This window comes from Schistocerca serialis, chromosome 3 (assembly GCF_023864345.2).
Source record: "Schistocerca serialis cubense isolate TAMUIC-IGC-003099 chromosome 3, iqSchSeri2.2, whole genome shotgun sequence".
NCBI lineage: Eukaryota > Metazoa > Arthropoda > Insecta > Orthoptera > Acrididae > Schistocerca > Schistocerca serialis.
Genome location: NC_064640.1, coordinates 731,053,623 through 731,075,909, shown reverse-complemented (window position 1 = coordinate 731,075,909; position 22,287 = coordinate 731,053,623). Strand labels below are relative to the sequence as shown.

Genomic DNA, 22,287 nt, shown 5'->3' with positions numbered 1-22,287 from the left:
ATATTTTGTTAAATAAACATTTTTTAATAAAATTAACTAGACTGTTACATTCAGGAGAATGGTAGCTAAATACTGAATAATATAATTTATTGACAGTATGTGGAACATATTGATTAACCATTAAAATTTAATACACAATAGAAAAAAAATGTAAAGTGTTGTTTGGATTATTAGTTCCTCCTTTTATTTTTAATTACTTACTTATTGTAAAATAAATGATGTGATGACAAACTTTTATTACTCTATGTTAAGCATAAGTGTTACACTTGACTATATCTCAGAAAGAAACACTTTTATTAGTTACAGCCCATGCTGGATGGAATAATTACTTATATGTGGTCACAATAGTTCAGATATAAACATGGGTATTGACTAAAAAAGTAATGGAAATTTACATACCCCCATTTACATACATTTCTGTATGCAGAAGGAGCTGAGTTCCATTCTTCAATTGTCCTAAACCACATAAGACAAATGCTGGGATGGTTCCTTTGAAAGGATATGGCCAGTTTCATTTCCCTCCATACTCCATCTGAGCTTGTGCTTTGTCTCTAATTGTCAACCCTAATCTTCCTTCCCTATTTCCCATATCTCATTACTCTTCCACCTTACCCTTTAGAGTTCATTCCTGTTAGTAGTGCTTGCATCCTCTATGGCATGGAATGTCTCACAAAGAAATTTTTGAGCAGCTGAAGACTGTGTACTCTGTGAGTGGTTACACAGATACATACTCTTCTGCCCTACAACTTATAATGACAGTGGAACTACGAGGGCGGTTCAGAAAGTAACCTCCGATTGGTCACAGTGCGGGTTGTGGGGGGAGTAGCGACGCCATCTGTGCGTTCACGCACTCAACAGGTCAGTCGGCATCAAGCCGTGGTCGAGTCAACGTCGCATATGCGCTAGTTTAGTTTTTGTGGCAGTTTGAAATGTGTGCTGCAATAGAAAACCCCGCCAAATGTGAAGTGCGTGCTGTCATAAGGTTTTTTACAGCCAAAGGATATTCTGCAGCAGCTATTCATCGTGAGCTTTGTGCCGTGTACGGACCAAGAGTTATGAGTGAAGGAGTTGTCCGTGAATGGGTACGTTTATTTAAAAGTGGACGAGAAAACGTTCATGATGAAGAGAGGAGTGGTAGACCATCATTGGTGACTGACGAACTCGTTCAGACAGTTGATGCAAAAGTTCGTGAAAATCGACGTTTCTCAATGTCGGAGTTGTCTACTGGTTTTCCACAGATTTCTAAGACTCTCTTGTACGAGATAGTGACAGCAAGATTGGGTTACCGCAAGTTCTGTGCATGATGGGTGCCCAAAATTCTTACCGACCACCACAAAACTCAGAGAATGGCCTCTGCATTAGACTTTCTGTCACGTTATGAGGACGAAGGAGAACCATTGTTAAACAGAATCGTGACCGGTGACGAAACCTGGATTAAGTACGTGAACACTGAGACAAAAGAACAATCAAAGATGTGGGCACATTCAAATTCGCCTACCAAACCAAGAAAAGCCTCGCAAGATTTTTCTGCCAGAAAACTGATGGCAATGGTGTTTTGGGATGCCAAAGGGGTGTTGTTGGTTGAATTCATGGAACGTGGTACGACCATTAATCAAGACGTGTACTGTGAAACAATAAAAAAGTTACGACAGGCTATACAGAACAAACGCCGTGGTATGCTGACTTCCAGTATTGTTTTTTTGCACGATAACGCCCGTCCTCACTCTGCTCGCAGAACAACGGCCCTTCTTGAGTCCTTCAAGTGGGACGTTATCAACCATCCACCTTACAGCCCAGACCTGGCGCCAAGTGATTATCACCTCTTCATGCATTTGAAGAAATGGCTTGGGTCACAGCAGTTTGATGACGACGAAGAGCTCAAAGATGCGGTCACAGGCTGGCTCCAGGCACAAGCGGGTGATTTTTATGCAGAAGGAATTTCAAAGCTTGAGAAGAGATACGATAAGTGCCTCAATCGCTATGGAGACTATGTAGAAAAATAGTGCAAAGATGTAGTTGTAAGATGTATATATTAAAATATTTTTATTTAACTTGGTGTATTTTTTTAAATCAACCGGAGGTTACTTTCTGAACGGCCCTCGTAGAAGAACCTGAGAAGACCACAGCTAATGTGTGTCTTCCACATGATAGTGTATTATCTGGAAAAAAATCAAGTGAGTCCTGCAGAAACACCGAATTAAGCATTTTCTACAGACTATAAAGACACGACAGTTACGTGTGACCCTTATTACACACTTCTGAGCAGCAAATACTTATTTCATCAATGATGAGTCATGCCAAAGTTTGTTGCTGTAAGACATCAGTGAATGAAAATAGGAAAAGTAAGTCAACTTTTTGACATTTTCAACCCAAAAATCTAAAAATTAATTAATTGTGACTGTGGTTTCAACTGTAACAAGGTCTAGGAACTCGCACTTTGCTGTAAAGAGCTATCGTTCAACAACAACAAAATGACTTATGATGCAGCCAGGGTTTCAATGAAATACATTATGTATTGATAATTTTCGTGGCTGTAAACCTTGGATGGTGCAGTAACCAGCATGCTAAAAACCATGGGAAACAAGTGGAAGGGGCCATGGATATAAAAGCTATTGTTAGTCTGTCAGCAGTCATTTCATCAGCATATTTGATGATGGGGCAGCTGAGTGTGTGCCTGTGAATTATTCTTGCAAGTTTTACATTCATTGAGACTTTAGTTCAGGCACAAGTACATTTCTCTGGCTGATAAAGTATAATGTAAAATTGTTCTTGTTATGTAGTCATCACTGTAGCCCACACTTTACAAGACCTATCTCTGATTGGATGACAAGCAGGCAACAGTATATGAAGTTATGAGGTGGTTGTGCAGTTTTCCAAGATAAATGGTCTACTCAATAACATTACCGATTTTCGTGCCATGTTAGATACAAGAAAGCACCTTCAGAGTGAGTTTTCATTTAGGGAATAATTGTGAAATCATTTTTACAAACATGAAAACATATATTTGATCTAATATTTCCTAAACCAAATGAAATAGACTTTCATCAACATTCATTGATCGATAAATACAGTTTATTTTCCATACAAAACATTGTCATTTAGTTGATGTTGAGGATAACATTTTACAAGTAAACATACAGAATGGTATGTTGGACACTACAAGGCATCAAGAGTTGCAGTGTCTGGTGCACTTGCATGTAGACTTCTTTCTTATGAGACTCTACAGTAACAATCATAAAAAACCTAGATGTTTAGTGATTGAGATATCAAGCTGTTACTTTCTTATGAGACTCTACAGTAACAATCATAAAAAACCTAGATGTTTAGTGATTGAGATATCAAGCTGTTAGAATGCAAGACATTGCAAGGTTTTAGAAATTTATGACGCTTTTCATTTAAATAATTAAAAACCACAGTTTTGAGTGCCAAATGGATGATTTGTTTAAGTGAAAATGATGTTTTGTTAAATAAAACTCTGGTGCATATGTACCTTTCACATTTTATTTAGTTCTGTGATGATGCTTATATTTTTCCCATATACTGATATAGTTTGTCTTTTATTCTGTAAATTACTTGTAACATTATTGAAAGATGATCTTTTTCTTTATTATTGTTGTTATTTTGTTCATAGCTACAAGCCGCTCAGGGTCTCCGTCTTCCAGACTAAGTTATGCTACCTTTTCAACTACAAACAGAGAAACAGGACATGATGGCAGACAACGTAGACCATCCGGCATCCCTCTCTCGACAGGACCTAGTCGTGAAGCTAGCAGAGAGACTTCGCCAAGTCGTTACTCTTTAAATCTACTTGATCGCTCATTTGGCTCAAAATTGAGGTATCATTGAATTTCTGTTATAAAAAATGTATATTGTTTTTCTGTACTTATCAATGTGTTTATAAGTTAAGCAGTTATATAATTAGCATACTTGCCGTTACTCAAAATAGATTTTTAGTAACTCTTGATTTGTGTTAGCAACATATTTTGTGCATTTGTGTGACCTCGGCTGCTCATCACTTAATAGAGACAGGCTTTCAAGCAATATGAATAGAAAAAAAAGCTCCATATTGTAAAAACCAAGTCAGATAATGCAATGGTTAATACACTGTACTGTCTTTGTCCAGCCATCTAGATTTTAGTTTTCTGTGATTTCTCTAAATTGGTTCATGTGAAGCTCAGCCTACCTCTGATTTAATTCAGCAATCTAATTTGAGCTAAATCTGAAAATTTTATGTTCCTGCCAGTGAATCGGTCATGCTCTGTCTGCTTAATTTTCAACAGTAAGGCACAGTTTTTTGTGCTTGAGACAGTTGTGGGGGGAAACTTAATTGTCTTCAGAGAAAGAAAATACTGCTGACTGCATGAGACAAATGAAAAATTAAAATTAAAATGAAAAGAAAAGAAAAAATCTCTGAGTTCATTTAAATCTGTACAGCAGGTTCATTTCTTTTATTCTCTTGCCTGTGATTGTTATTGTTGTGTCAGTTTCGTAATGTCAGATCACTGAATACATTTGTTGCAATACCTTATACTTTTGTATGGAAGCCTGTTCTAGCCTTTTCCAAGAAAATTGTTTTTCAGTGATACATACACGTTTCTAATGTTATCTTCCAGTGATCATCTTGCTCTGTTCTCTCTTAGAGGGTCATGCCAATGTCTGGCCATCCTGAATTACGTTTTCTGTGATTTCACTAAATCGCTTCAGGCAAATGCCGGTTCCTCTGACAAAGGGCACGGCCGATTTGCTTACTCATCTTTTCCTAATTGGAGCTTTGCCCCATCTCTAGTGAACTGATTGTTGATGGCATGTTAAAACACTAATCTCCTCGTCCTCATCTCTCTTTGAATGCTACAAAGAAGTTTCTTGTACCATCCACTATTCAGTCACCTGACTAAGTGTCTCACCCACTTCCATATCATTCCCACATTATCACCATAATTACATATTGAACTCCAGTGTATATCCTCATACATTTGTTAGTTTTCCTGTCTCCCTTTTAATAATTCCTGTCTGCCTCCATAGCTCAATGATAAGCACTTCCAGCTGCTATATGAAGTACCTGTGGTCAATTCCCAGTACCGCAGGGATTTTTCCTTATTTGTGGAACTAGAACATAATGCACTCGGCCTCATGATGCCAGTTGAGGAGCTACTTGAGTGAGAAGCAGTGGCTCCAAGGTTAAAGGCGGTTGTCTATTAGCAAGTAACTTATACAAATACTTGCTGAGGTGTTTACATTACAACAAAAACGTCCACAAGTTTGCTTTCGCAAGTCACTTGGGCAAGTTTATTTCAGGAACTTCCTGCAAGTGCTTGCAGAAGTGTTTCCACATGAGTTTCATCATGAGATAGCCAAGTGGGAATTTACAGTGTCATGTTTAAAAATTAGCCCAGCCACCATCATTGTTGCATTATTATTATTATTATTATTATTATTATTGCTATTGCAGAAAAATTATCAAGAAAAACAAAAAGCAGAGAAAAGGGAAAACAGTTTGGATACAGAGGTGTACATATTTAAATTATCAAGAAACACTATTGAATAAAAAAGAATCAAAGAACTTCACTCAGATTAAAAACTATTTGAGAATTTTGTATGCAAGTTTAAAAAATATCTCGTCTATTGTACAATAACATATTCGAAAACAGGACACAAGAATGCTACAACTTGTATCACCAAGAGATCACCTTTAATTAATCTTCAAATTTAATAAACAATATTTATTACTTTTATTACAAAAATAATAAATTCTAAAACAAGATACAAAAATACTGCAGGTTATAAAACCAAGAGATCGCTATTAATTGCTCTTCGATTTTTGCAAGCAGTATTTATTACAAACATTTTTGTTTACTGTAGAATTTAAAGATGACACTACTGTCATTCTACTTCCCCTTTTGGTGAAACAAATTAATCTGTATATTCATTTCACATTTTCTTGGCTGACTGTGGCCAGTTATTTATGTTTAGGGGTTGCACCATTCTCGTTTTGGACACCATGATTTTTGTACCTGGATTCAACACACAAAACTTCTGCAAGTTTGAGAAAAACTTCCAGCAGCCGGCAAGTTCGACAAGTATCTGCTATAAAGTGTTTCCACTAACTTGTGGAAGCTCTGCAAGTTGACAAAAGTAGCTTCTGCAAGAGACTAGCATTTAAGTTAACTTGACAGTGAACACACAACTTAAGAACACTAACAACTGCCAGAGAGCAGTGCTGATACTATGCACCTCCATCACGCATCTGAATGATGCCATTGGCAGAGGATGGTATGGCAGTCAGTCAGTCAGTCCCAATTGGCCTGTGTGGGTGGGAGCACAGACCTTTGCTTGTTATTATTAAATAAGCACCTCCCAATTGCTTGCTGTCCACCCTTCAGTTTTAGGGTTGTTTAGTCAATTTAAAAAAAAAATCCATGTTTTGCTGTTATAAGTTGAAGCTACTAATACAGACAAATAGTTAATTTTTGTTTCCTTGGACACCATATGTTTTGCTTTGAAAGTTATAGTTAGACAAAACACTACAGATTGTCTTTGCTCTTCTGCTCAGATGTTTTCTGCTCATGCAGTCCTTGTCTTGAACTGCCCTCAATTTAAAAACTTACCAACTATTTTTCAACTTCATTTGTACAGTTCCTTTTTTGGTGTGTTCTTTTTACATTATTTTAGTCTCATTACACTGTTCTACAAAAAATACTTTTTTTCTATTTCTGAAAAAATACATTGTAATCCTAGTTGTACTTTGAGTGTTGAATTCAAAACTTTTTTTTTTAGGTTTTTCTGTCAGGTATAGTTTCACAATTTCATTTCTCTTTTCTGTTTCTGATATAGCGCAGCAAACATGAGGAGAAATTCGATAAACAAATTCACGTTTTATGATGATATAAGCTCATCACATTAACAGAGGGTGAGATCTAACATATAACACTGTAATCTTTGTGTATAAGCTTTGTAGCTTTTATTTGACATGAGAAATTACAGAAAATTGACAAAAAAAAAAATCCATTGTATTGTAATGCACATCAATTTTTTCTCTTGTATTGTGAATCTTTCTTCTCTCGAATGATATGCTAGCAATAATCTCCTATCATAGATGGTACCCACTTCCCTTCATAACACCTTTCTATAGTAGAAAAGTCTTCATGGAATCTTTTGGCATGTTCATCTGATACATCACTACAACTGAAACTTCCTGGCAGATTAAATAGTGTGCCGGACCGAGACTCGAACTCGGGGCCTTTGCTTTTCGTGGGAAAGTGCTCTACCATCTGAGCTACCCAAGCACGACTCGCGCCCCGTCTTCACAGCTTTACTTCTGCCAGTACCTCGTCTCCTACCTTCCAAACTTTACAGAAGCTCTCCTACGAACCTTACAGAATTAGCACTCCTGAAAGAAAGGATACTGCGGTGACATGGCTTAGCTACAGCCTGGGGGATGTTTCCAGAATGAGATTTTCACTCTGCAGTGGAGTGTCCGCTGATATGAAACTTCTTGGCAGATTAAAACTGTGTGCCGGACCGAGACTCGAACTCAGGAGCCTTGCCTTTTGCGGGCAAGTGCTCTACCATCTGAGTTAGCCAAGCATGACTCACGCCCCGTCCTCACACCTTTACTTCTGCCAATATCTCGTCTCCTACCTTCCAAACGTCACGGAAGCTCTCCTGCGAACCTTGCAGAACTAGCTCTCCTGGAAAAAAAGGATATTGCAGATACATGGCTTAGCCACAGCCTGGGGGATGTTTCCAAAATGAGATTTTCACTCTGCAGTGGTGTGTGTGCTGATATGAAAGTTCCTGGCAGGTTAAAACAGTGTGCCGGATCGAGACTCGAACTCGGGACCTTTGTCTTTTCATATCAGCGCGCACTCCGCTGCAGAGTGAAAATCTCATTCTGGATAACAACTCTCTGTGAAGCAGTTTAGATGAGAGACCGTGATATCTACCTTCATAGACATATTGCACCACAGATCTTAATATGTTTTGATCATGTCGTTTACTATTGCTTTGTAGTTAGTAGCTCTTCTTCTAAGGAATTTTTCTGACACCATCTCGAAACAGTCCCATGCTGTCTATTCTCTGTCAGTTAAATGTGCTTCAAAATTTGCATCTTTCTGCAGCTCCTTGATTTGTGGGGCCGCAAATACACCTTTGCAGCTGAAAAATGCTGGTAGCTAGATATTCAAACCCACTACCTGTTGGATTCGTGGCCTTTACGAGTTGTTTCATTAGGCCAAGTTTGATGTGAAACAGTGGAAATAGTATATCTTCAGGAGCTACCAGACTTTAATGTTGTACATTCTTTTCGCTCACTTTCCATCTTCGCCTAGGTCATTTCTTTTTCACATAGTGAGAATTTCTGCCTTGACTATCCCATTCGCAAAGAAAACAGGCATACTTTGTGTAGCATTGTTGCAGTCCCAGTACCATAGCAATTACTTTGAAATCTGCATAATTTGCCATTTGTATTCATTGCATTGTAATGAATTTAGCATCCTTTGTACGAATTCGTAATTCTCTTTGGTCAAGCTGGCGTAAGCTACTTGTGTAGAAGGTATTTTATTTCCGTAATGGAACAAAACACCCTCGAAACTTGTTTCAACACATCTGTGAAAAGTCTCCACTCTTGTGAAATATAGGTGAAATTCAGCACTTTCGTTAGGCGAGCAATGTCATTGCAAAATGTCAGTGCTCCGTTTGTTGCAAAATAGGAAATAAAGGCATGTTCTCTGTGCCTGAACACACTGATTTTAGTACTTTGGTGGAGTAGATTGTACTCTTTTAATCTTGAACCAAGCAGCTGTGCCTTTTGTTTACTTAGTCCTAGATCACGTACTAAATCATTTAAATCTGCTTATGTTAAAAAATGTGGTGATGACTCACTTGTGCAGTGATATAAAGGATCATCTGCGATTTCTTCAGTACTACTAACTTCACTGTCACTCCGAATTTGACCTGAAGCTCTTGAAGGTACTGGAAGGCTGTCAGTGTGCTACACTGGCATTCTTGCTGAAGGCAGATCTGGGTAAACAATGTGCCCCTTCAATTTTTAGTTTGTAAAACCCTGAATTTTTGTTGGACAGAAATAACAATCAGTAACGCTGTCCTTGGCTCTCTCCACACCATGGGCACAGCGAAAAATGCCAAATTCTCTTTACCTTTCCACCACTGAATTAGTTTGCAATAACATGTAGCACAACAGAAATGTGGTGCCCATTCTTTATCTTGGTCTCCTACCGCTATTAAAGTAATGTTTATATGCTTTCTTTATGACTGTTGAAATTTTTTCCTACTTCTGACAAAGGTGAACTTCCCTCAGATATAGCAGAAGTTATCTGGCTTATATCGACATCCGCATTTCTGAAAATTTAAAAATACCTCTTCAGCAGTACGCCTGTAATACATTAATACTAGAGAACTAGAGAAATGCTGATATGTAAAAACAGTTAGTCAGTCAGTCTACCTTCAGCACCAGGCTACATCAATTTAAACACAGTAGGTTCAACTTCACTCAGAAATATGACAGAGATGGTTACTTGGCACCCAAAACACTCACTCATTAAGACTGACACAAATTACGGCTCACACCACTGTTGTAAACTCAATGCAACTGCCTCTGGGAAGCGTGAAAGTTTACTGCCGAGGCAGCAACTGTCTGTCATCGTTCAAGTTAATGAGGTATTGCAGGTGGTCTTAATTGCATAGGTGTGGCGGGGGATAACCCATTGACTTCTTATTCTTCCCACCTGCTGTTGAACAAGAAATTGTCACGTTCCATCACTACTGGATGCAAAAGTATACCTGACAACAATATTTTGTTTACATATTTGAATTTCTCATGGTAAACTGGTTTAGAACCACACACTTTAATATCAAAAATAGAACCCTTGTGAAATAGTGTTATAGATGATTTTAAGTCCTACTTTCAAAATTACTATATTACATTTTCCTACTTGCTGTGGAAGTTTATCCACACTAGAGGTAAACAGTAAATTACAAATTCCAGACATATTTTTGATAGGGGTAAGTGACTTTGATGACTGTGCACTAGGGAATGGCCCAGTGATGGTACTGAAACATGTTCATTTGACAAAATAAAAGTTCAGCTATAGCAGTGCAACTAAAGCAGATTTTTAAAAAATCAATCAGTATGTTGTTATCAGTTAAATGGAGGTTTTCCAGATAACATTCCATTAACATGTATTCACATCTTTGTTTTTGCATGGGGCTACTGAGAATAATGTTAGTGTCATGGAATCTGCTTTTCCAACTTCCCTTTCATTTTGAATTTCTGATTATCTTGGTAAAGTTTAATGGAGTTTTAGCATTGGCATATAACAATTATAGAACAATATGTGTGTTATATCGTGCATCCAAATTACTCATTAATGTAGATAGAGCACGATAAAAGGGAAAGGAGATCAGTATTTGGAGAAGGCTAATTTGGATTTAGAGAAGGCAGAGGAACAAGGGAAGCAATTTTGGCCATGTGCATTGTATTGGAGGGAAGGATGGGTATGAATAGAACAACATTCCTTACAATGGTAAGTCCCGGTTGGAATGTCAATGGTGTTATGAAAAGTATAGATTGCTACTCACTGTGAAGGTGACATGTTGAATTGCAAACAGGCACAACAAAAAGACTGTTACACACTTAGCGGTTGGCCAAAGCCTTCTTTAGAAAAGAAAGGAAAACACACACATTCACACATAAGCCAGGTACACCTCATGCACACATTTGGCAATTCTGGCCAGACTACCTTACGTTTATTTACTTAGAAAATGCTTTTGACAATGTGAACTAGAAGCCACTCTTTACAGTTATGACAAAAATAGAACTTGACTGGAATGCTAGAAGAATAATCAACTGCATCAGAACCAAAGCACAAAAAGTAAACATCAGGAAGGTAGAGGAAGAGTTCAGGATTAGAAAAGGAATTAGACGAGTATGTCCCCTATCCACATATTTATTTATTATGTTTGTTGAAAAAGTTATTCATATCAAGAAGGAGAAGACAAAGGTGAAAGGATACATTGGATCAGATTTGTTGAATACATCATGACAGCTGCAGACTCTGAAAAAATTTTGAATAGAATGCTACAAGTCCACTCAGGCACACTTAAACTGTGGAAATTAAAAGTGAACCAATTTAAAACAAAAGTAATGCTAGTGCAGAAAAAGTACATTAGGAACTAGAACCGATGTAAATATTGGTGACGTCAAAATTGATTAGGTGAAACAATTTTGTCGTCTTCATAGTATGATTGCAGAGGATAATAGATGATTAATGGCAATGAAGAGGAGGATTGCATTGGCAAAACAGCCATTTATGACTAAGAAAAACATTTGAACCAGAAAAAATATGAATGTAAATGGCAGAAAATCCATTGCAAAATTATTTTAGGGAGTACTCGGCTTTATGGAAGTGAAAGTTGGACTCTGGATAAACTGGAAAGGAAACTGCTGAAATGTGGATATGGCAGAAAAGGCTACAACAATTGGACAGAAAGGAAAACCAACCAGGAAGTCTTAAAGGAAGCAAATGAAGAGGGAAGATTACTAAAGAAAATGTAGAAAAGAAAAAGAAAATTTATTGGGTATGCCATCAGACACAAAATCTTCATAATTAATATTCTTGAAGAGAAGGGGCTGGGACAAGGAAGAGAATGGCCTAGTATGAAGTAGAATGAAATCCCACTTTTCAAGGGACTTCAAAAAAATTATGTAAAATACGGGAAAGTGTAAAATGTGGGAAATAATTTTTAAGCTGTAAAAGTTACATATAGGATACCCCCTCTTGAATCTTCATGCTTTATATATATCTATATAATAGTCATCAAAATGCTTCTCAGGGACTTTTTATTATCTAATAAAAATTTACTGTCCGATAAAAATGCTGATGTAACCTGAACCAATAACTGTCTGGGAAGGAGAAACATTTGATTCAATTTCATACGTCATAATCAATATTTTTGGAAAGCCTGCAGCTGTTATTTATTATTTAAATAATGGATCGCTGCTCCAGTTATGTATTTTTTTCATGCTTAGCTCAATGCATTTCGAGAAATTTTTACTTTTGTTGAGCGCAAATATTTACAGAAGTAGTTTGGGTGGTGTTTGGATATGTGTTGTCTTGCGTCTCTTGCACTGTATTCATCTGTCTGAGGTTATCAGGTACTGGGCCTCCTCAGTTATGTAAAAACCTACACGCGCTCGCGCGCCCACACGTACACACACACACACACACACACACACACACACACACACACACGACCACAGTCACTGGCTGCTGAGGCCAGTCCTCCTTTCTCTTCTTTTCCTGTGTTTCTCTTGTCACCTTACCAACCACACTGACTCTCTACTGTGTCAACTGTCTCCACCGCGCACAACAGACAGCTACAAGACTGCGTCAATTGTTGGTGCAGCATCTCATGTCCCACATTACTCCCACTGATATTAATCCTATACCTTCAAATTGATCTCTCTTTCTGCATCACTTTTGCACATTTTTGAGTGTTATTTCCTGTACCGTCCTGTGCCACGTGAACTTGTATCTTATCCTACCAACCCCTCCCCACCCCTAACGCCTTCTCCTCTCTGTTCCAGTACCAACTTCACCTAATCTATTCGCATCTTCCGTCTCCCTCCTTTACACTTATCCACCCACAGACCCGCAAGCCGCACTACAGTCTCTTTGTTTATTTTTTCTTTAATCTCATTATGTCTTTGAGCCAATTTCAGTTGATTTTCACCTTTCACCGAGCCTGGCATCAGCAGACAAAGACTGTGGTGGTTGTGTATGAGATTTGCGTGTGTTGTGGGCTTTTTTTTTTTTTTTTTTTTTTTGACACATTATCTCTGCTATATGGTGAATAGCAACAACCCTTTCCATAATTCAGTTCACTGATTTTCAAAGGCTGTTTGTGCAGATTTGACTGAAACTGAGTCTAAAACTTCATCAAAATCTGTGAAGTGTATGCAGTGGTACTTTAATAATACATGAATCTAAAACAAATTTGTGCAGTTCAAAATTATTGCCTGCGCTGTAATTTTGTTTACGACTCACAAATGATCTACATCGCCATATCCAGCCATTTTGCTCCTTCGCTTGGTTAAAATCTATCATTTTTTCCTCTATCCTATGTGATTGGTGATAATTTTGATGAATACCTTGTACATTAAAGAAATGGGCTGATAGGTCTACAGTTATCTTTTTCTTTTGTCTTGCTTGTGAATGCGGAACAGTTGCAGCATTGTTCCAGCTAGGAGGAATTGTCTTCTTTTACAAACACTCTGCAATTTTTGTTTTATATTAGTTTTTATCCAGCTTTAATAATTTCTTTTAAAGCACCGTAATCACCAGACACCTTTGCTTTCATCATAGTTTAAATGTCTTTATGTACATTTTCATTATCAACTGTTTGTTTCTGATTAATCTAAAAACATAATAAAAATTAAAAACGTGCACTGTGTGATCAGGCTCTGAAGACCATGTGTGATCTCTCTCTATACAAAAATTTTAAAAGTCTTTGAATACTTTTCATCTTCGCTGTTACTTACTTATGATCTGTCAACTTTAACTTATGAAATGTGTCTACCAAATAATAATTCCTACTTTGTTTTCTAAATTCCTATATTGTTTGCAATTGTTCAACACAAATTATACATTGTGTGACCTCACATACTCTTGAATATAAATATTTTACCTCTTGTTTAATTCGGTATGTTTTATCATGCTTCTTTCATTATTTGCTTAAAATTCTTGGTTTCTTGTTAGTAGTTCTAATTGAAATTTTCTTTTCATTTCTGTTCTCCATATGTGTGACATCTGTTACTGATTGCGTAAATGTCTTTGCTAAATCATTGCCCCCTTTTGTCCATGACTGTATAACATTATTTTCCAATTTGCTTAACTGAATCTATTCTTAGAAAACAAAATTTCTCATAATCTACATTTCTGACCTGTTGGATTGGTCTGCTCTTTCTAGCTATATATCGAACTAGTTTACTACCCAGCATAATACACACTGTTGTTGCCATTTGACTAACAAACTTCTGAATCAACAAGTTAAGTGTAGCTTAGTTTGTTTCTTATCTCACATAAAGCTGTGTGTGGTGCAGCACATGCCAAGAATTGCAAGGCTAGACACTTTGACATCACTGAAGCATTGCTCCACCATTTCCTCAACACTGCTCTGTTCTTTCGTAAACCTGGTTTACTGGCCATGGCACCTTGTGCAACAAATTATCCTATACTTGTTTGTAAGAAGTGGACGTGCAGTCTTGTGGAGTTAATCAAGTCTCCCACCTACGTTAGTTTAAAAGGTCAGGATGATGTGTTAGAGGTAAATAGAGGTAATTTTTGTAACATAAGAATTTCTGTAAGTAGACTTATGTTTTCATGCAAATTCTGTGAATCATGATGGTGGTTTTGTTTTGAATGTGAGGAATTCTTGATTTTTGACAGGGCAAATGATTAACATTCAATGTTTGATTTCTCAATTGATACATTTGGATACAGAATAATTCTAATGTGTGTTTAATCCTTCAGAATTTGGAATGTTAAACGGTGACTCCAGTAGGGTTATGGTTGTCAAATGTTGTGAAGAACTGTAAACAAGTATTAAAATGTTATCAGTTAGTATAATAAGTATGTATCATTAGTAACATGAGTAGTATTGAAGGCTAATATGCTGATTTTTTAATATTCAAGGCATTGTACTATTTAGTAATTTGTGAATGACGAACATGTAGCCATACACACCAATAGATCTCCCTCGGCATCTCTACTCCACAAGCTGCCTTATTATATGTGGCAGAGGGTATTTCTGGTTCCACTATCATTTTTCTCCCGTCCTTGTTCCATTTGTGAGTCATGATGTGAAGAACAACTGATAATAAATCTCAGTATGAGCTCTGCTTCTGCAGTTTTCTCAACACTAATATTTCAGGAGACGTCTGTTAGAGGAAGTGATATGTTGCCGTACCCTTCTTGAAATGTACGACCTTTAATTTCATTTGTAAACCTCTCTTGTTATTGCCTCTCTTGTACTGTCTGCCACTGGAGCTTGTTGAGCATCTCTGTAATGATCCTCTGATTCCTAAGTGATCTTGTGATGTAACGTGGCACACTTCATTGGCTCTTCACTCTCTCTTCTTCTAATCCAACCTGGTAAGGACCCTAGGTTGATGAGCAATGCTCAGGAATTGTCCTTGCAAGTGTTTTATAAACCATTTCTTTCATAGATGAATTAAATTTCCTTAATGGAGAGTCCAGGTTGGAATATCGACAGTATTATGAAAATGATAGATTGCTGCTGGCCATACAGATGATGTACTGATAGGCACAACAAAAAGACTTTTACACATTCAGCTTCGGCTCAAAGCCTTCTTAAGAAAAGAAAACATAAATACACACACACACATTCAAACAAGCAGACACACCTCATGCACACATAACCTCTATCTCCAGCTGCTGCAGACAGAATGCACGTGTCACAGTGAATGAAAGCAATAATTTGGAGTGGGGCAGGGAAGGGGGAGGGATAGAAAAGCTTGTGGTGGAGGAGACAATCCACTTGGTCCCGGTTTTGAAGCAGCCATTGAAATCAAACATGTTTTGTTCAGCTGCATGTCATGCCACTGGGTTGTCCACTTTGCTCTTAGCCATAGTAGGATGGTCCCCCCCCCCCCCCCCCCCCCCCCCTGTCACACACACACACACACACACACACACACATTTTACCATTGTACAGGGTGTCCATAAAGTCTGGGAACACTTTCAATTATTTATTGCACAAGTACTAAACATTGTACAGATGCCATACATATTGCATTTTGAACTGAAACTCTGAAAGTTTTTTTTAGAAACATTCGATATGCGAACCATGAGTGACCCGGCAGACGTCAATTTGGTAATTGAATTCTTGCCATATCCATCTCAGCATGACATTGTCGACCATGGCAGTCACTTCCCATATTCTCTCCCGGAGCTGTGCTACATCATGTGGTAGAGGCGGTACATACACCAGATCTTTAATGTGACCCACAGAAAAAAAAGCCGCACGAAGTGAGATCTGGTGATCAGGGAGGCGTACACAGAAAGCTCGCTCTGCACCTGAACTCACCATGTTCGTGACTAGCACTGACTATCAGCAAATTACCAAACTACGCTGTGGCGGTATACGTGAAGGAAAAGAAAAATAAAAGTTTCTCTTCAAAATGACGTGTATGACATCTGTACAATGTTTGGTTCTTATGCAGTAAATAATTGAAAGCGTTCCCGGACTTTATGTACACCCTGTATATTACCTGGTGCCAAGTGTGAAAGTAATTATATTGACGAAACTTTGAAGTGAACTTGTAAGTGATGAGTAGCAGATGATTTTCTTCATAAGAGAACATTCAGAATTTTGTAACTGCAATCACTTTACCACTTGCTTGCATATAAAAGACAAATACATAACAGTTGTCATGTGTTTATGTTACAGTTTAAGTCACCGCTGCAACATAGCAACTCACATACAATGCATCAAGTTTCATACCTAAAATGTAATATAACCCACTTTACAATGGGACTTGTTTACCGAAACACATTGTGCATATGACAAATGAAATAAATCTGGTGAATAGCGCTGCAGTGTGTGACAAGTACTGGATAAAAAATCTGAAAAGCAACGTAGAAAACACTACCTGTTTATGCAATATACTATGATTGTATGCAGTTGGTTTCTAAATTTTTAATTATGTGGCATAGCAATACACAGAAAATCATTTACTGCTATTTAATACATTTCTGGTGCGGGGAGGGGGGGGGGGGGGGGGGGGAAATGGTACCCTTATAACAAAAAATGAATATTCTATGTGTCCGTGTGTGACTTTGGTAATTCCGATGTGACATTTAAGGTTTAGTAGCAACAGTGAACAGCAGACTTGAGACAGCACTTCTATTCACCACTAAATGAGTGCAGATAAGCTGATAGTCTTTTGTGTGTGCGCACAAAAAACGCATATTCTCTAAATTAGTGTACTAAATCTGAGGTCTGCTTTGCCTTTTATTTTCAAAATTGACAAAAGTCTCAAATCTGAAATATAAATAACTTAACTGGTAAATATTTCTCACATAAAGTCCTCATGCATGGTTCATCTTCTTTCGAGAATTGGTATTTCGTGATTTTGCAGCATATCTAATGAAATATTGGCTTTTACAAAAACTTGAACATTACTTTTCCTGAAACTGTCTTTGTATTGTTTCTGTCATTAAGCACAATGTAAGCTTTCAACAATGGGTAACTGATTCTTCAAGCATAATTCATGGTGAAATAGTTCACGGGTGAACAGCCAGATGTGAATGTGCAATGGGCACAGTATTTCGACAATCAGCCACATTGCCATCGTTGGGTGTGCTGATGGTGAACTGAATGCTTAGGGACTGGTGCGGTGCTCTTCCACATCGTGTTGACACATTGCTCTAGCCACAGTTCATGACCAGGGATGCAGCCTGGTGGAATCTCTGCTGTTGCTCCACTTTCCACCAAAATCAGTTAATTGTGAGATATCTCCTTCCTCTTCTTAATCAGTGGATTCTCAGCTCTTACTAAAGACTGGTCAGCAGTTCCCATACCCAATCTCAATAATCCTTTAATGACACAGTTCCCTAAGTTAGAAGTCTGTGTAGTATGATCATAATACATTCCATACGATTCCGATAGGCAATGTTCTGCAACTGCTGACTTGTTATGCTGCTGCAGTGTGGTGTTCTATTAGTGTTCTCATCAAGCATGTTCAGCAGTATGCATCATCTTACCTATGTACACTGATCAGCCAGAACATTATGACCGCCGACCTACTGTCGATATAAACTCATCCAGGCGATAGCAGCATCACCTGGCGCAGAATGACTGATAGTCAGACACTTGCACGGTACAAATATTGTCAGTGATCGTACTGTCTATGTGTAGAATGGGAATGCACGTGATCTATCCAAGTTATATCCAGGGCAGATTGTGATGGCCTGGAGGCTTGGTACAAGCATTTTGAAAACTGCACGACTTGTTGAATGTTCAAGGAATGCTGTGGTAAGTTTCTTAAACATGTGGCGAAACCAAGGTGAAAACACGTCCAGGCGTCATAGGGTTTGGCGGCCACCCTTTATTACAGATGTCAGACTTCGTAGGCTGGGCATACTGGTTGGTTAGTTTGGGGGTGGGACAGTAGTGCCACAGGGAAATGTGATAGGACCACTCTTATTTTCTATATGCATAAATGATTTGGCAGACAAGGTGAGCATCAGTCTGCTGTTTGCTGATGACACTGTGGAGTATGGGAAGATGTCATTGTTGAGTAATTGTAGGAGGATATAAGATGATTTTGAGAAAATTTATAGTTGGTGTGATGAATGGCAGCTAGTTCCAAATGTAGGAAAATGTAAGTTAATGTAGATGAGTAAGAGAAATACTCCAGTATTGTTCAGATACAGCATTAGCACTGTGCTGCTAATGTGGTCACTTCAATTAAATATTTATCTGTAATGTTGCAAAGTGATACGAGATGGAATGCGGACATAAGGACTGCAGTAGAAGGCAATGGTCGATTATGATTTAGTAGAAGAATTTTAGAAAAGTGTGGTTCATCTGTAAAGAAGACTGCATATAGAACAGAAGTATGACCCATACTTGGCTACTACTCGAATCTTTGGGATACCCAGTAGGTCAGATTAAAGGAAGGCATCAAAGCAATTCAGACCAGGATGTTAGATTTGTTACTGGTAGGTTCGATTAGCATGTGAATATCACAGCGTGTCCCTGGTGGGAAGACTATGTTCTTTTCACAGAATACTATCAACAAAATGTAGAGAATCAGCATTTGGACCTGACTGCAGATTGATTCAACTGCCGCTGACGTACATTTCGTATAAGGACCATAAAGATCAAGTAAGAGAAATTAGGGCTCTTTCAGAGGCTTATAGATAGTCGTTTTTCCCTCACCACATTTAATAATGGAACAGCTAAGGAAATGACTAGTAGCTACTCACCGTATGGAGTAGGTATGTAGATGTACATCCATATTTGGTAACACTACAGAATGCAGATAGAACCAACAAGATAGTAGAAGCAGAACTGAAATATATGCATGCATTCCAGGAAGACTTCTGGTTGGGTAGCTGACTGAAATAGGTGAATCGATAGAAATCGAATGATGTTGACATGCAGTGATCGCTTGCTAGTCGCTAACAATAACATTATGTTTAAGGCCTCGCTAAAAATAACATTATGTTTAAGGCCAGTAACATTATGTTTAAGGCCACTATCTCTACAAAACCAAAGGCAAAAGGGTGAATTAATGATAGCTGAAATGTTGAGTGTAATTGAGTTTGAAATCAACTTATCTGTTGATGTATTTGATACGTTTAATTGTGTTGTCTTATGGCTGAACAGTAGCAACTGCAAACTGATAGGCCGTACTGGTCAACATGTTACAATTTTTATCAGTTTTCAGTTACTCCCATCCTGTTCACTTAGGTACATTTTACAAAGTAGCATTTATTAGGTAGTTTGCATTTTGAGCTGGAATTTGCACAGATATTAGCATTTATCACAAATGTGAATTTTTCAGGTCCATGTTTAAAGCATATTGATGTACCAGTTAAGACATTATTTGAGCATGTGAATGTATGTTTAATTTTCTTTCTTTATTACAGACATTATTATTTAATTTGTGTAATATATCCTATGTCCACCATAACTCTTTTTTTTTTTTTTTTTTTTTTTTTTTTAAGTAAAACTAATGATAACCCAAAGGTTGGTATGAATATTACAGCGCTTTGCTATCCATTATGATTCATTAGAAATTGTCTCCCTATTACATTTTTTATGAACAGTACTTGGTGATATGAAAAGTACAGTTGAATTTTAGTAACAACAAACCAGACTTAGTATTGTTTTCAGGAATAAGAAGTACAGAGCTTTAAAAAAGGGAATGACTGAATGGGAAAAATAAATTTAACTGTAATATTCTTGAAATATGTGATGTGATTTAAGAGTATTTTATACGAATGTGACTTAACACTCTGTGATGTTGCATTTTTCAGTATTTATTTAAACTATACTCGTAATAGAATTTGTTCTGAACTTGGAATTTGTATTTTCTACAGAGGGAGGTCTGGACATATTGGCAATGTGAGTGATCGCCAAGGACAGTCCCGACCAGTGATGGCCCAAAAAATATTACAACAGAGTCGGGAAGCTGAGTCTGCACTAGCTGATGCCTTGGTAAGTGTCCCATTGTTATTTTGAGTGTATTGTGTCACTATTTTTTTTCTTTTTTGTGTGTACACCTGTGTAACATAAATATATGTGCTAAGTCTGACAGTAGTTCATAGACATGCAATTCTTTCTTTAGATTACATTTATAGAAATGGAGAAGGGCCAGAACACTCAGATGACTACTTGTGATCTAAATACTATGTTTACTTGTTGGTATAAAAATTCCCTTTTTGAAACATGCTGAGTAAAAATCAAAGCATAATTTTGCACTCACTTAAAAAAGGAACTGAATATTTTTTATAAGCCTTAAGGCTACATATATTTTTTTTGGCAACACACGTAACTACGAGGAAACTGAACATAAAGTTTTCAGCATTATGAAAACTGGCATGGAATACACAGAAATAAAAGCAATTCATTCTCTTCAGTTTCACTCTTACTGTTTGTATTCTTGTAAGTCAAAAATTTACAAAAACATTATTTTTGAAATTGACATTTTGCAGATAAGGTAACTTAGTATTATTGTTTTACCAAATTTCTAGAATAACTAATGAAAATGTAGAGGTAACAACTCACCAAATAGTAGAAGCGTTAATTGTCTTTCATGCATTCTAAGAGCGTTACAGTAGAACCCTCATATATCTTAACTCATCACACACTATGACAGTTATATGTCGTTTTGCATATCTTCAGGGTGAAGGAAGGTCAAAAGTGAAAGATTGAGACATGCAGTAGTACAGAAAAATGTATATAGGAGGTGCTGGCAGATACAAAGTTTGACAGTTAGTCCTCTAAAGCAGTGAACATAGTGGTGAACCTGAGAAGTTAGAGAACATTACTAAACTGCAGAAAAGAGAGAGTTGTGTGTGTGTGTGTGTGTGTGTGTGTGTGTGTGTGTGTGTGTGTGTGTGTGTGTGTGTGTGTGTGTGTGTACCTCTAAAATAAATGTGACTGGAAAACACTCTGAGAATGTAATGTTGATGAGACTAAAATTCTATAAATAATTTGACAGGGTCCAGAAGAATAGAGGGCAGAGCGATGTAGTGAGAATGTCATGTTGATGAGACTAAACTAAATGATTTGACAGGGTCCAGGAGAATGGAGGCCAGAGAGATGTGGTGAGAGCTGTGCAGTTGAAATGGGAAATAAGAAATATAATGTTGTTCAGGTAGTTAAGGGGAAAGGAAAACCTAATTTTGAAGGGGGACTGGAATTTGACAGTAGTAAAGAGAAGAGAAGGAAAAATAGAAAGAAAGAAAGAAGAAAAAAAAGATGAATATGTACTGGGAAAAGGAATGAAAGAGTAAGGCACCTGGTAAAATTTTGGACACAGCATAATTTAAACATTCTTAACACTTGGTTTAAGAATCGTAAGGTTCAAACGTAGTATGTGTTCCAAAATCCTGCTGCAAATCAACATTAGTGGTATGGGTCTGTAATTCACTGGATTACTCATACTCTTACTCCAGTATTGGTGTGACCTTTGCAACTTTCCAGTCTGTAGGTTAGGATATTTTGGCAAGTGAGTGGTTGTATATGATTGTTAAGCATGGAGCTATTATATCAGCATACTCTAATTGGTATACAATCTGGAGTGGAGGACTTTATTAAGTGATTTAGCTTTTTTTGCTACACTGATGATATCGACATCTAAGTTACTCATGTTGGCAGGAGCTCTTGATTCGAATTCTGGAAAACTTATGTTATCTTCTTTGGTAAAGGAATTTCAGAAAACTGTATTTTAACTCCATCTTACTGGCACTGTCATTGACAACATGACCTTCACTATCGTGCATTGAAGGTGTTGATAGTGTCTTGCCGCTGGTGTACCTCCAGTATGACCAGAGTCTCTCTGGATTTTCTACCACATGTCAAAACAGAGTTTTGTTGTGAAAACTATTAAAATCACCTTGCATTGAAGCTCACCCTAAATTTCAAGCTTCTGTAAAACATCACCAACCTTGGAGATTTTGCATTCTTTTAAATTTCGGATGCTTTTTTGTTGCTTGTGCGACAGTGTTCTGA

At 37.5% G+C, this 22,287-nt stretch overlaps 1 protein-coding gene across 1 annotated transcript in view; it reads left to right on the top strand.

The window, feature by feature from the left end:
• Positions 1 to 22,287, top strand: part of LOC126471165 (CLIP-associating protein 1-A-like) — a 247,583-nt gene that overhangs the window by 154,703 nt on the left and 70,593 nt on the right. Inside the window, 2 exon segments of the mRNA XM_050099268.1 lie at positions 3,632 to 3,836; positions 20,151 to 20,268. Of these exon segments, the coding sequence (XP_049955225.1) occupies positions 3,632 to 3,836; positions 20,151 to 20,268 (323 nt within the window).